Source organism: Choristoneura fumiferana, chromosome 20 (assembly GCF_025370935.1).
Source record: "Choristoneura fumiferana chromosome 20, NRCan_CFum_1, whole genome shotgun sequence".
Classification (NCBI taxonomy): domain Eukaryota; kingdom Metazoa; phylum Arthropoda; class Insecta; order Lepidoptera; family Tortricidae; genus Choristoneura; species Choristoneura fumiferana.
Genome location: NC_133491.1, coordinates 13,698,984 through 13,714,566, shown reverse-complemented (window position 1 = coordinate 13,714,566; position 15,583 = coordinate 13,698,984). Strand labels below are relative to the sequence as shown.

At 34.3% G+C, this 15,583-nt stretch overlaps 1 protein-coding gene across 3 annotated transcripts; it reads left to right on the top strand.

The window, feature by feature from the left end:
- Window positions 1–539: 539 nt before the first annotated feature.
- Window positions 540–13,834, top strand: Teh3 (tipE homolog 3 phospholipid transfer protein). Of its 3 annotated transcripts, none has more exons than XM_074102967.1 (3): window positions 540–646; window positions 5,896–6,751; window positions 7,929–13,834. In XM_074102967.1, exons 2-3 carry the CDS (start codon window positions 5,985–5,987, stop codon window positions 7,978–7,980), a joined length of 819 nt encoding a protein of 272 aa, XP_073959068.1. In that variant the 5' UTR covers window positions 540–646; window positions 5,896–5,984; the 3' UTR covers window positions 7,981–13,834. The 3 variants fall into 3 exon arrangements, with proteins under 3 accessions (XP_073959068.1, XP_073959067.1, XP_073959066.1); XM_074102966.1 differs by lacking the exon at window positions 540–646 and adding an exon at window positions 2,375–2,546; XM_074102965.1 differs by lacking the exons at window positions 540–646; window positions 7,929–13,834 and adding an exon at window positions 2,871–4,606 and having other exon boundaries at window positions 5,896–5,988.
- The last annotated feature ends 1,749 nt before the right edge of the window (window positions 13,835–15,583 follow it).

Below are 15,583 nucleotides of genomic sequence, written 5' to 3'. Positions count from 1 at the left end.
TTTTTAACAATTTTTAATTTATATAAAACCACAAATCAATCGAAATAGATCAATAAATTAATATTTTATAATTATACACTAATGCATGAACAATAAAAGGTACCTACAAAGTAAGTGAACAATTGTTTCCACTGTTGCTATTTCATTTCCTCGCCATCGAAGTGAAAAGTAGTAGAGTGTAGAACTCGAGCATTAAACCCATTTCCCCTCGACGTGTCTATCGACGTGGCTATATGAACGTCTCGGGTAAAATAGCTAATTTTATGCTCTTGTTGTACAATCTACTATTTTTTTCAATACTCTAGTTATTTTTCGTTTGCAATACTGTACCTAATTGAACCGAAGTTGAATGGGACCGGAAATAGACGGTCAGTGTGCTAAAGAAATGAATCTACTGCAAATCAGTTTGAAGTCGATGAAAACGGTGCAATCTCTTGAATTAAAAGGGACTTTGGCATCATACTGCACATGCGCCTTGTTACCCGAAACTTAAACTTAAACTTCGGCTAAATTCTATTGAGAAAACCTGTGTTCTTGAATGTTAAACAATGTATGATACTTAATGTTACTTACATTTTAAGCAGAGTGTTAAGTTACTGATGTATCATGAAGAAAACGATTACTACAATGCACTTGGATATAGAAGGTTAGTTTATTTCTATTTAAAAGCGTACTAAGTGACCGAAAGTCGGATTTCGAAGCAATACCGAATTTCGGTTTTTGTTTCAGTTACGGCCAAAATCGGAACCGAAATTTTATTCAAGGGCTATTCTAGAGTGCATTTTTTACACCCGTGTTCATTTTTAGCTTTTATAATCACAATTTGTGTTCATAGAAACCGATTTTTTCACATTCACAAAGACACACAAATACAACAAAATCATAACGAATAAAAACAATAAACAGCAAATACAAATGAAACAAAAAAATACAAAGATGAAAATACGCGATTTTGTGTGTCCCCGCAAAAGTGAAACGGCCGAAAAAAAAATAGTTTAGTAGCCGAGAAAAAATCTTATGAATGATGATGATATAGAATAATAAGGTCGCATCATCATCGTCATTAATAAATAATAATAATAAATATCATGGGACACTCGACACCAATTGACCTAGTCCCAAAGTAAGCTTAGCAAAGCTTGTGTTATGGGTACAAAGCAACGGATAAATATAATTATATAGATATAGATACATACTTAAATACATATTAAACACCCAAGACCCGAGAACAAACATTCGTATTTTTCATACAAATATTTGCCCCGACACGGGAATCGAACCCGGGACGTCAAGGTTCGTAGTCAGGTTCTCTAATCACTAGGCCATTTGGTCGTTATTATCACCTATATAATGACTTGGGCCGTAGTTCCCACGCAGCCTCAGTGCAGATTGGAAACTTTACATGCGCTTTGTATTCATCATCATCATCATCAGCCGGAAGAAGTCCACTGCTGGACAAAGGCCTCCCCCTTAGAACGCCACCATGAACGACAACTCGCCACTTGCATCCACCGGTTTTCCGCTACTCTCACGGTTTCACGCTTCTCTCTCGCGCTTTGTATTACTTTGCAGATTTTCTTTCAGCGTAAAGTGATAAATTTAAAATGTAATGCACATGAATTCTAAAAATAAAAAAATCCGTCGAATAACAAAGTAGCCAGGAAAAATTAACAAATAGATAAGCGCGTGACGACAGAGACACTCCACGATGCCGATATGCTCCCGAATGTCGCACAAACGCCTATTCCAGTTGCGAATTTGATAGTTTTAGCAGATTTTCTGCCTAAACTAAAGTAAACCGAAATTACAATTTGTACCAGAAAAATAAGATCACCATCAGTGGTGTAGCGGTATAGCACGCGGTACGGAATACCGAGGACCTGGGTTCGATTCCCAGTGATGGTCTTATTTTTCTGGTTTTTCTGTGCATCTACATTTCAGTTTGTATTTTAAATTTTTGTTATCTTATCATTATTGTTGTTGTAATATGTTCGTATTTTGTTGAAACCTGATAAATATGTATTTATTAACGCACAATATACATACGTAAAAAATAAGCAGGTACGTCATTACAAAAACAAAGAATAATATAACTAAAACTAACTTATTCTAAGCCTTCACATTTGTCTTTATTCTGTTTACATTCAAAGTTTTGCATAATATTCCTTTTATTAACGTATATGCTTTTAAAGTAATGTAGCAAATATAATTTGAAACATAGAAAAAATCAAAAGAAAGTATAGCGAGCCAAGTTCAATTTTCGTGTACTAATAAATAATTTTGCGAGCACCCATTTTCTATTTCCCCAACAAACGAACTTCGGACTGGTACGACAAATCGTCGCATTGCGCAGAGCCGCTTTTACCAACTTCACTATAGTTGATCACGAAGCAGAGAGCGTGAAAAACATTTAGGAATTAAAGCAAAAACATAAGAAACAGCAGTGAATTCTTGAAAATGTATATGAATCGATTGTCAGTTGTTCTTTATGTTTTATGATGCCGTGTTTGTTAGTTCGAAAATTGTAACAGGGATACCAGAATTCGGTGAGTTCTAATCCTATAATTCGTCTCTTCTTTTGGTTGTTTTTTGGTTTAATTTTCTTATTCAGTAGGCAACATAAGTAACTTAATAAGTGTAAATACATGTACTTTTTATTGGTCTATTTTTACTAATTTCCCGCTGACGTCACGTGTTTTGCATGCGTGAAAAATGTAAAAAATAACACATATGAACTGTTTGTTTCTTTTGTATACAAATATTACTATAACAATATTATAGGATTCCTTCAAAACTAATTAAGTATAAAATCTGAAGAGTGAGCAATAATGGGATTTTTGCCGATTGTTCTTATTACTGTTATTTTACTGTAATGATAAACTGCGTCTTTGCCAAAAATACTTATATTAACATACGTATCCAAAAAGTTAGTTTCTTGTTGTGACAATACATAGTCGTTCGTGGGAGTTATTTTAATTTTAATTCGCTAATAAATACAAATGTATTATGTAAATGTAAATCTGATTGTGTTCAGCCAAAACCAAAACCTGAATCATAATCAAATCATTATCAAAATAACTAAAAAAAAAAACACCTGAAATTCATAATGTCTCGAATAGCATGTCTATAATTACAAATTGTTGACCAATAGGGCATTGGCATTGCTTTCATAAAAAAATAGCACACAGGGTTGCCTGCACTGCGTCCAATCGATCCAGCTAGCGCGCCTGCGTACTGCGCCCTCCTCTACGTCAGTGGACGCAAAGCGCGAGTCACGACAACATGCCGAAACCCACCCCTGTTGAAGACCTGGTCATCCCGCCCCAGGACCAGAAGATATGTGGGACCATCTGCATCTGTCAGATGACTGCTGTCCTCAGTGCGGTCGCACTCGTATACCTCACTGTAGCCATATACATGCCATACACAAGAGCCACAGCTTCGGGGATCGATCCGACCCCTATTATGTGCACCACAACAAGGGCCATCAACAAGGACAACTGCGACTGGGGTTCTTGTGGTGAGTGGTGCCTTAGCAAGACCTCAGGAGCCTGCATCCAAATCTACGTAAACGTACGAAAGAACGGCACATCTTTACTTTTATCTGAATGTGGGAGCGCTGCGAACAAAACTTGCTATGGAATCGACCAGGAAAACGCCAAGAAGTACCACTGCATCAGGGATGAGTGTAAGAATTTGACAGGAACGTTCAATTGCACCGAAGGAAAGTGTATAAATATAACAGATGCATTTGAGTGTGCGTTTAGAGAAACCGATCCACCGTTAAAATGTTCTGGTCGAAGAGGGAAAATAACGTGCATAGACGTCCAAGGGTTGTTTTCATGTAATAGAGGAACATGCAGAAAAATAAGAACGCCTTATAATTGTGATCGTCGCTGTGTTGACATCCCGACTCGTAACAAAAATGTCATAGTGCTTAGTGGGGACAGGGTGTTTTTAGCCAAATGTTCTAAATTAGCTCAAGAAGACGCAGCGAAAAACAACACCATAGTTTGGACGGATAATGGCGAAGAAGTATTGATGTTATCCTGTCACGCAGTTCACAACGGCAGTTCAGGGGTTGTAGCCGTTGATTGCATAAACGCTGCTTTACTACCTAAAACAGAGATTGCTGATTTGACAAACTTTACGTATCTTCAATATTTGTATCAATCCAGAGCAGTCCAGAACCGTTATATCGCTCCTACTGAAGTTGAACTAACGTTAGCCAATGATAGTCGCTTGATGATCAACTTGGAAGGTTGCGTGAACACGTTAGCCGACGAATGTAAAGAGTTTCTCAAAAATTACGGTAGAGACGGCGCTGACCATAATGCAAAAGCGAGATTCCCTTGTTTCTATACAGAGAACAATCCTGATATAGTGGTGACTCGGTTTGATTTGGAAACCACGTATCGCCAGTTCTTGGTAGCACTTATATTGCCGTCGGTTCTAGTTGTGGTGTCGTGTATTACTCTGGTTCTGTGCCAACGAACTGTGGAAGTTGGTGACGACGCAAAGATGAGATTCAAAGGGTGCGTCGGTGGCCAAGCTGAAATGCAACTGTCTCCGAACGACCCAGTTTCTCCACTTTGAGATCAGTCACGTAAGATTTGTTAATGTTACTTAACATCCTTTATATTAATCAGATTGACTTCTAACGTATTATTAAAAGTATCTTTTTTATTTGCATTAACAAGTAAAAATATATATTTTTATTAGTTTTATTAACTGGTTTGAATAAATTACTTCATGTAATGAGATCCACACGGAAGTTTTCCATATCAAAGGGAAGTTTTGCAGTAACGGTTTTTATTGTCCTAATGAATAATGCTGTTATTATAAGCTAACGAATTCATAGTCATCCAAAATTATATTAGAATTTTTTTGAAAAAATTCGAATGAACATGATGAGATGCATGCTCTTGACAAAAACTAATAAGGAGAAGAAAGGAAACTCTATACGGAAAAATAGGACACTTTTATATGCTTAGAAAAAAAATGACATGGCCATGGCTAGAATTTGCCAGCCAACTATTTTCAAACCTCTCACACTTAATACCCGTCAGTTGTATATACCACATACTGTTATAGCACGCAGATTACTGACTAAATCTTTAAGTAATTCTCGATTACACTTGTGTAGGCTTGTTGGGTTCTATTTCTTGGTACATTATATAATTGACCTCGACACATTTGTTTCGTGACTGTAACAAATTCCGTCCGATGAATACTTTATTTCAATTGTCGCTCTAGAACACGAACTTAAGTATTAGAAATTTATAGTTTGGACGTCCTAAAATAAATTGTTGACCTCGGATTTAGAGTGACGTGGCATTTAGAACAATTTAAGTATGGATGAACTAGATTTGTTCTTTTAATACAACATTGCGGAAATATGAACATATGAATAATAATATGGATTTGTTTATTCCATATTTTATATCACAGAACATTTTCAATAAGGTACGATTCATTTTGTAATGAAACTATTTGTGTACTTTATGTTCTACATAACATAAATGTTTACTAATTTCAATTTCAAGCAAGTTCTGTATTAATTGTTTACAAAAATGTTTTTATGTTAAATAAATAAATAAATAAATTCTACGGATGAACTTCTCGAGTCCATACGTAACTAACAACTACCTCCACTCATAGTTAGTTTAATTAAATCACTCAACATAGTTATGAACGCTTGTCTATGGATGACATTAAGAAGAAAGCAATGTTTTTCTTTATTTAAATACGGAGTTCATAAAAATTAATAATAAACACCTGTAATAAACACTTAACCAGTGCTCCCTGGTGCCTACCTGGTGGTTATGAAGTGTACACGACCTAAATTAACCATGTTAATGTACCAAATTGATTATATAATTTCTGTCTTTTCAGGCGTACCCCTCCTCTGCGAGGGCCCGGCTAGTTCACTAAGAGACGATTAAATGCTTGCTATGACGCCAACTGCCTAACCCCGCGGCTCGATGTCCACCATGAGCAGATCTCGAGGCAGCCTTTCCCCGGCCGCCTCTGAGAGATCCACTCTCCCAATGGGGGCCTCAGCAGAACCTGGAAGCCCCGAGTTCACCCCTTTAGAGCCAACGCGGGAGCAACTGCTTGCACATTTCTTCGAGCGTTTCAAATTTTACACATCACTATGCCTCGGAACGTCAGCCATACTCGCAGTGTTTGCTTTCCTCTTTCTAATCCCATTTGTTGTCGAGCCGGCTATACAGACCATACTAGCCGAGTTCGTACCAGAAGCAGGAATATGCTCAGTGTCAGTGCATGTACATGCTGAAACTTTAACTAATTGCACTTGGGCATCTTGCAGAGAAGGCTGCACTACAGCGCACACAAAATGTCATAAGATAAGAGTGAATTTAGCTAGAAAACCTTTCGTTGAAGGTGCTCCAGTGCCAACAGATTGGGATGAGACAGATTTGAAATTCCTTATCAACCCTGAGGGTTGCGGATACCCACCTAGGGTTAACTGCACTGTGTTTGCAAACGATTACGCTGGACCAGATGCTCCGAAAATATTTCCTTGTTACTATAGCTTGACAAGGCTTGATTTGGTTGTAGCGAGGTATTCCTGGGAATCTACGATCCGGGGTTTGGTCTTGGCCCTGGTGCTGCCGACGGCAGTTTTCGTCTTCAGTCTCAGTGTGCTCGCGTACTGGCACTGTCGTTGCTGCGACAGGGCCTGCAACCGAAGAGTGCACGCCGAATCATTCGCTAGCAAAGAGGAGTAAGTATCTTCCTCGCTTTTCCTTGAATTGATGTTTTTATTTTGTTCATTACAGGTGAAATTGGTTTCTTCAATTTGTAATTTAATTTGTAGTCTTTGTTTATTTTCATTTGCTGCGTTATTGATATTTTCAAATGCTGGACTTTCAGGTCCGATAGCGATTTCAAGTTTGGTGAAGGACCATCTTTACTGCATTAGTTATTATGGATCTAGTATTTTTAACAAGTACGTTATTAGTTAAATTTTTGCACAGTATCGAGTGAATCATTGTAAAAAATCAACTTTCTTGTCTCAAATGTTTTACATCTATTGCCTTACTAATGTATAAGAGTTCTTAAAACTGAGAATCCTTAAGTTTTTAATTGTTGTTTTCATCAGTCATTAAAGTATAAAATTTTGGATTTTACTGGTAGTTTTTGTTGTTCGTTTGCCATTTCTTCTTTATTTTAGCAATTGTGGTGTGATTTAAGTGTCATTGTATAGGTTTGGTATTTTGAAATCTAGTGTTATACACAGCAGAGCACTTTCAATTTCAGTAGTTTATATGTACCTACGTAAACACAGCAAATACTTAAAGGTTTATGAAATATATAGCCAAGTAGGAGACATTCACATAAGTCTAAGTGTAAGTTGTAAAAAAAATAGTTACATACAATTGTGATAAATGCTTTGGATCCCTGCTTCATATTTTCCACATACAATTCCAAAACCAGACAGTATTTTAAAGTAGTCACAAGTTCAATCATCTTTTGCTTAATTAGTTTGCTTTATTCAAAGAAATTGGCAAATAAAGTGAAGAAACTTAAGGGCATCAATAAGTAAACTTAATACCTTTTACAAAGCATCACATGTTTATGTAGAAATATATCATTGGACTCTATTGTAAAAGGACTGACCCATTTCCAATTTGGATTAGCTTAAAATTTGATCTGCATGTAGAAGGCACTTAATTATGCAATAATAAAGGTTCAACTATCAATATTTTTTTATATTTATTTGTCCCAACGACGTTATTATGTATGGTACGTTAAAAATAATATTAATAAGATCCATAGATGACCTCAGGGCTGATTCCCATCACATATTTCATAGAATCCATCTTAAATAAACAGACGTTTCCGAAAGCATTACAGTTGGTGTCGTAACCAGGATACAAAACAATCCTTTCGTTTTACAGCAGCAAGCTTCTCTGCGAGTTGGACGACGATCCCAGCGACGACGTGTTCTGACGCCGCGCCTCCGCAACCCGCCGACGCGTCTCCCCCCGCACGAATTACGCCCAGCTGTAAAGCGTAAAACTTAACACATATACGCCGAGGTAATAATATATCAGAACACGTTTTGGGATCTAAAGTCAAAGTTGAAATATCTTATTAAGGCTAACAAGCACTAATAAACCAAATAAATTAAAATATTTACTACCGGCTGGAAAAAAGTCCTGCTAATAAGAATCTGGCCAGTTTTTTTTTTAAACTAATAATTAACTACATATAAAGTGTTCTGCAAGTGAGTTGGACAGGGCAGTGCGGGCCATTGTCGTAAAAGGTAATGATTCTACACCTATATCTTCTATGTAGACTTAAAAATAAATCACACGGAAAAGTAAACTCATCTTTCTTATATTTACTGTGGGACACACATCGGTGTTAATTTTAAATTAAAGGAATTCTTGTGTAAGATACTACTACACTTTAGGTTAAGCGGTTCTAGTTTTTGTCGACTGAACTGTTTGCTTGGGTAACAACTGGATAACTCCAATTCAAATACTAAACATGATACTAAACTAGTACAGTAGTACAGTTTGATTTTTCAGCAATAGACTCATGATCCCTCGTAATTACGAGTTAATATATTGATATATATTGATGACATGCTTTGATGTGTTTTTGCCTCGGCCAAAACGCCTTACATTATGCGTATAAATGCTATGCTTAATGAGCTAGATATTGAAGTCTGATTATGGAAGGTATGGAATGGGTGAAACTGCGCTTGAAATGTTATTAAATTTTATAATTGGTGGTGGCTATTTTTAAAAATTTGGAATTGAAAAAAAAAGTACAAAAAGATTCCAAAAAACCAATCTTTATTTTTGTCTATCTTAAAAATAACTTAATACTATACTTTTTAAAATACTTCGGGTTTCGTCTTTGAAATTTTTAGACGAAATATACTTATTTTATTTTTGCATTAATTTTATTACACAGAACATTAAAGACAGATTACACAAAACATTAATGACTAATTCATGTGCAAAATTAAGTAATCATTAAAAAAAACAATAATAAAATTAAATAGCATTTCAAAGATTTGGAAAATAGATTATCCAATAATGCACTTTATTTAATGTGAATACGGCAGTAAATAACATGCAAATAAACATACAATTCCGTCATTATCCACGGAAATGCTTTATTTGCTGTATGGTGCATTTTTATGAGTAATATTCAAAAAGACTTATCTCAAATCTTATCAGATTTTTCTTCAGATTAGAATCTCCTTTTGGTTTTATAAAACACAGCCTACTAAATTTAGGATAAGCTTAAAAGCAATTTTTCTTCATTGACATTAAATTTTAAATTCTGATATTCATAATTTGACGTGGGTTTCGTTCGATCAGTCTCAGCGAGTTCCAGCGTTAATTTTAAATGTTGGTTGATTTTTGGTTTCAGCTAAAAATCTGCTGAAACTGGGTTCCTACGCTTTAAAGTAATAGGCATCGAGGAGTCGCTCTGGCATTCCGGTATCTGAAAAATTAGACATTCACTTATTTTTAAAACTTCTGATCTTTTAATATATTTAATCGCTTCTATGAACACAGACATATTTACAAAAACCGAAAGTTAACTTACCTAGAATATAGTCTTCAGTTAAAATATCGGTTTCGGTCGAAATGAAAACACTTGAAAATTCAGTTATTGGTTTCGATTGGAGACTAGAAATTTACCTATTGCATATGGCAGCTGTTAATTACCCTAAAAAGTGTGCGACTCTCCATCGCTTTTATATCCACTGTGTCTGATGCTTTGTTGTTGCAGATAAGTCTTTTTGAGAGCACTCTTTTGGATGATCGTTATCATTTACCTCAAATGGGACTGATTATTATATCGATTGGTAGTTTAATGTCAACTTGCTAGCATTTTAAAATCAATTTTGGGTAATGATTGGGACCGTTTCAACCGTTTTCACTATTTACAAATTACTAATGAAGAGTCATTTGCCAAAACAGGGCGACTCACATTGCCTCTATGCATTTTTTTTTCTGTACTGGATATTAATATTACGATTCTGCCATAATAATTACCTAAGTTGATTGCCACATGCAATATGCAGTGACCGCAACAGTGTAAAGAACATGGCAGTCGGCTGCATTCGATGACAGCGGACATGATTCCAAAATTAATTAAATAATTGATCAATTAATTATTTTCTTACCTGATATTTAACTTGGATTTATATTAAAGAAATAATACGAAGACTTTTATAATCTAGATTTATTAAAGAAAATAAAAAGTATATTTTTCTCCAAATATCCGACAGCAAATGCTACTTTTATTAACACTTTACTAAGGTAAATATTTCGAACGCACGTGTAAACTGTTATCTTGTGGTATTCAATTTAATTACAAGAAAATTGATTTATCAATTACTTTACTTATTTTTGGACTCATGTCCACAATATTATAAGCAATGACTCTAATCTGGCTGAGATCTATGATAATAATATACGGCTGACTAAAGTGAAGACGACTTTCTTTGGCCGAATTAGTTTGAAACAAGTAGGTACGGCGAGCGCATTAGTTGACCGAAGTATTGTGATTGCCGCGTAATGACCTCCACAATTTTACTTTTATTTATTTATTTATTAGACATGCCAATACATCTCATCATGTCTTGTACATGAACAAGACATTTAAATTACCTAATGTAAATTATAAGTTATAGCCCCCGCTCATGCACCGATAACAGGCATACAACAGCGTTGATCATGTTTGGGGAAATACGCTAGCAAGTAAAACTATAGAACTAATTTAATTATACTAATTAAATTAATAACAAAAAAAGGAAACTAAGTTTGAGAGGCGTGCGATGGGTCCTGAAAGATGTCCTACTTGAATTGATATTCCAGGTATAGGTCGATATAGCAAAAGGGGCTATCATGGGCTATAAGTGGAATCCTACGGTAATAATTGAAAGTATTTTAATTTAACGTCGTGTAATAGTAACAGCGGTTGAAACGCCAGAAATACCATTTGAAAGGGGAAGGCCTTATTATAACTGAGCAGTATTAAAATTTTCAACATTTTGGCGGCGTGGCTTTGCTTAATAAAAATAAAAATGATGTGAAAATATAAAAAAAACGTCTCTCTATTCTAAACGGAGCTAAGCCGGTTAGCTTGTAAGTTAATTATTATTTGCTTCCAAATAATGTCCAAGGAAGGTAGTTAGTAAAAATATATCATGATCATATAAATACCTTAAGTACGAAATGTATTAATAAAGAACCAAGGAAGATGGTTTATGTACTTGAAAATGTGCTAAGTTTTTTTATATAGTTTATCTGTAAGTTATATAATTTTTTTGCAGTAATAATTTTATGTGGTTTTATGCTACTGTTTATGATATGTCATACAAATATAACCTGTAAAGTTACATCGTAGACAAATATGAATTACTATGCTTTGATTTAAAAACCAATGTAACATATGATGATTATTAAGTCTTGCTTATTTTTTTAACACCATCATTTATAATGTACAAGAGATAGTTTAGTTTAAAATATTAATTATATAAAATGAATATGCTTTAAAAATAGAATGTCTATAAAACTTAATATCACAAATGACTACTGCCTACAGGAATCTAAACAATGTAGTTTTAAGATTTTTTGTGTTAATTATCGTGCTTTGATTAGTATGTCGGAAAATTCATATTTAAAATAAAAATTATCTTTATTTGAGTCAGAAGAAGAAACTAGATCCAATGTTTTTCACTCTTTTTGACATCAATATAATTATTTTTGGTCTTTGAATAACCAAGAAATATATATATAAAAGTGCATAAATGCATATATCTGCCATACTTTTGTGATATTATGATGCTTAAATAAAACAAAAATGTAATTCAAATTTTGGTGTAAGTGATATCTTTAAATTCGGGATACGTGTGAATATTTAGCTTTTTAGATCATAAAAAGCACTAAAGTATGTTTCATTAACTTACATATTTATTGCATTGTCATCATAAACAAAATACAGGATGTCCCAGAAAGTAGTTTCTATCGTAAGTTGAAAACTAGAAATACCTGAAAAGCAATGCAAATCACCAGTTCTTTGTATTTATTTAAACCTTTCTTATTTTATTTACTTTCTATCCTATTTACCAATTTGTTCAAAAATTTCCTATAATTTTTAAAGTTGGTACCTATGGAAAATCACAGAACATAATATGGGTGTAATTCGTACGTCATTTTAGGTACACATCTGGACTTTCACTTGATACTACTTCCCGGGACATACTAAACTAAACAGTACCTAAAATCACTGTTGGAAATCGAAAGAGAAGGCCTTAAAGCAAAGAAAAGTGACTCTAATTGTAGAGGTAATAGAGACTTTGACAAGAGCCTCCTAATGTCATGGTCCGGTCCCAACTATACGTAATCAACGGCACGATGAGCCTATTTCTACCCATCCATCAGATTATTTCAGCAGATGCAATGTGACTGAACATCCCTGTAAATGTTTTCCAGAACTTTTTAATTGAAATCATCGAATTCCATACATTGATCGATGTTCAAAGTGTACCGCGTCAAATGCGTTTTGTTTTTCAAATGAAAAATCCAACGAAAAACCTCTATTGGGATGTTAAAACAAACTAGTCCAACCATCTGTAGATAAATTACATTTTATTTAAAAAAAATGTGTATAAAACAAGAATATTTTTTACATACCATCAATGAAAATATGTCATAGCGACATATGTCATACCTAAGCGATGTACGGAAAAAAAATCGACCAATAGGATGACATAATTTTTTTAGCCTTGCTCAGCGCAGCTTTCCTATCGAATTATTTGTCTGTGCACCGCTTAGATATAAAGCATAGCTAATACGATAGTGCAGCCCAAAAAAACGAAGTAGAAAATGAAAATTAAAATAAAGTAGAAGAAATGACATAATAAAGAGAAAGATGCTTCCGGGCGCCATCAGAAAATCATCAACCTTTGTTTTATTGTCACCGCCTATTTAATTATTGCATTTTGAGTTAAATTAAACACAAATTTAATGTAAAGATTTATGAATGTGTTTAGATGTAAGTGGATTTTTACTATAATTATGTTTAATCCAATAGTGTAGTAGTCCCCACTATCTCACAAATAAATAGAGAAACTCACAAGTTTTATTCTCACATTTTGCAACGAACTGCAGCAGTTGAGAACAAAATGCTTCTTGGTGATTATTGTAATTTTAAGTTTGGGCTTGAAACATTGTCATTTGTTCCTTATCTAAATTTTTTATAGAAAAACCAGAAACTGTTGTCGAAAGTATATTTCAAATCTACCCAGTCGGAGTAGAAACTTCCAGGCAAAGCTATGCTAAAAAAGAGCAAACTTTTAGGAAAGAAATCCTTGGTTTTTATGATTATTTTTTATGAACAGCATATTTTATAGGATTTTTATTAAATTATTTTAACAACTTTATGCGTTCTAATAAAATCCCACACTCTGTTTTCTATGACAAACGTTTGTAAGGCAAATTAAATAATGAAAAAAGTTGTGATTTAGCTGTTTAGGCATTATGAATGAAAGAAACAGACATAGTGACTTCCACATTTGTAATATTCGTTTAGATAACGCTTTTTTTTCATAAAATGACAATGTTTTATGCCCACAGAATCTCGCCTTTGAATACGTTTGTATATAATAAAGATATTACGAAATTGTTCAATATTTCTTAAATTATTGTAAATAATACTAGTTTAATTCGTTTTTGTTTAATATTAATTGTTGTTCTAATAATATACTAAGAAAACGTTGATGCAAACAGACACAAAGTGTAATGACAAATAAAAGCTTGTTTTATTATAATTTTTTTATTTCGCTAATACGTAAGTACTTAAAGATTGTTAAGTATTTATAGAAAATCGGAAAGTTTCATTGATAAAAAAAATATTATTCTATGAAAAAATATTTGATTAGTCTATCGGTTAGTTATCTGCTTTTTTGTATTTTGTACCTACCTTATACAAAGACAAGCTTTTTCCCGCGGCTTCGCCGGCGTGGAATTCGGTTATCGCGAGCTGTTCCCTCGGGAACTTTGCATTTTTCAGGCATAAAAAGTAGCTTATGTCAATCTCTGGCCCATAATCTATCTTTATGCCAAAAATCACGTCGATCTGGCACTCCATTTCAACGTAAAAGACGCATTTATAATATTAGTATGGAAGTATGGATGTTTACAGTATACTCTGTACCCGATTATAATGCAAATTTCCCGAGGGATAACCGAAAATGGTAAACACAACCTTAATAAAAAAACGCGTAAATTCCCATTACAGCAAACCAGCACTCAAAATGCGTAATAAAAAAAGTTTTTTACAACTCCTCTAATTTAAAACATGCAATAAAAACAATGCTATGCGACTTTAGACACTTCAGTCTTTTTAGGATTCCGTAGTCAACTAGTCTGTCTTTCTGTCCGCGGCTAAGGTCAGAGACCGTTAGTACTAGAAAGCTGTAATTTGGCATGAATATACATATCAGTCACGCCGACTGTGGTAAAATAAAAATACCAATTAACACAGTAAAAAAACATAAAAAAAGTCCGAAAAACTGCCGACAAAAAAACGCCGCCCAAAAAGACAACTAAAAAGTAAAAAATAATTATGCACTACCTAGCAGTTGCCCGCGACTTCATTTGCGAAGAATTCGTTTATCCATATCCCCCGGTACTATGCTGATTTCCCGCAAAATTAGCCTAAGTTAATTTAGTATAAGTACCTAGTAATATATTTTTATCTAAGCGTCGTCGGTGTCGGGGGACCGCTTAGGTTAACAGGAAACTAAAGTACATATGTTGTATTTTTTAAAGTATTAACCTATGGATAAACGAATTCTTGGCAAATGAAGTCGCGGACAACTGCTAGGTAGTGCATAATTATTTTTTACTTTTTATTTGTCTTTTTTGGCGGCATTTTTTTGGGCGTTTTTTTGTCGGGGGTTTTTTAAATTTTAAATTTAAGTTTTTTTATTTCATGTTTTTTAAACTGGTATATATTTTTTTTAAAGTGTACTAGTGTATTGGATATCCTGGCTGCAGCATCAGCTTATCTCGTTGCCACCATTGCATTGTATGTAGAATGAAATACTGTTCAAAAGAAATCAAACACAACATATCTGCTATTGTTTTTTCAAGAGTATACTGGTGTGCTGGATATCCTGGCTGCAGCATCAGCTCGTCGTGTTGCCACCACTGCATTGTATGTAGAATCAATTACTGATAAAAACGAATCCAAACACGACATATGTGCTATTATTTTTTATAGAGTGTACTAGTGTGCTGGATATCCTGGCTGCAGCATCAGCTCATCCTGTTGCCACCATTGCATTGTATGTAGAATCCAATACTGATCGAAACGAATACAAGCACCTACTAGTATTCTGGATATTCTGGCTGCAGCATCAGGCCGAGAATTCCATAATCTTGCATAGTTATATAGCATATTATATGGGTGTTTCAAATTTTAGGGCCCAAATATGTTTGGAAGTAAAGTAAATACCCAGCGCAGCGAACAAAAGAGCTGATGATCTTGAAACGGGTAAATCGATTTTGATAAA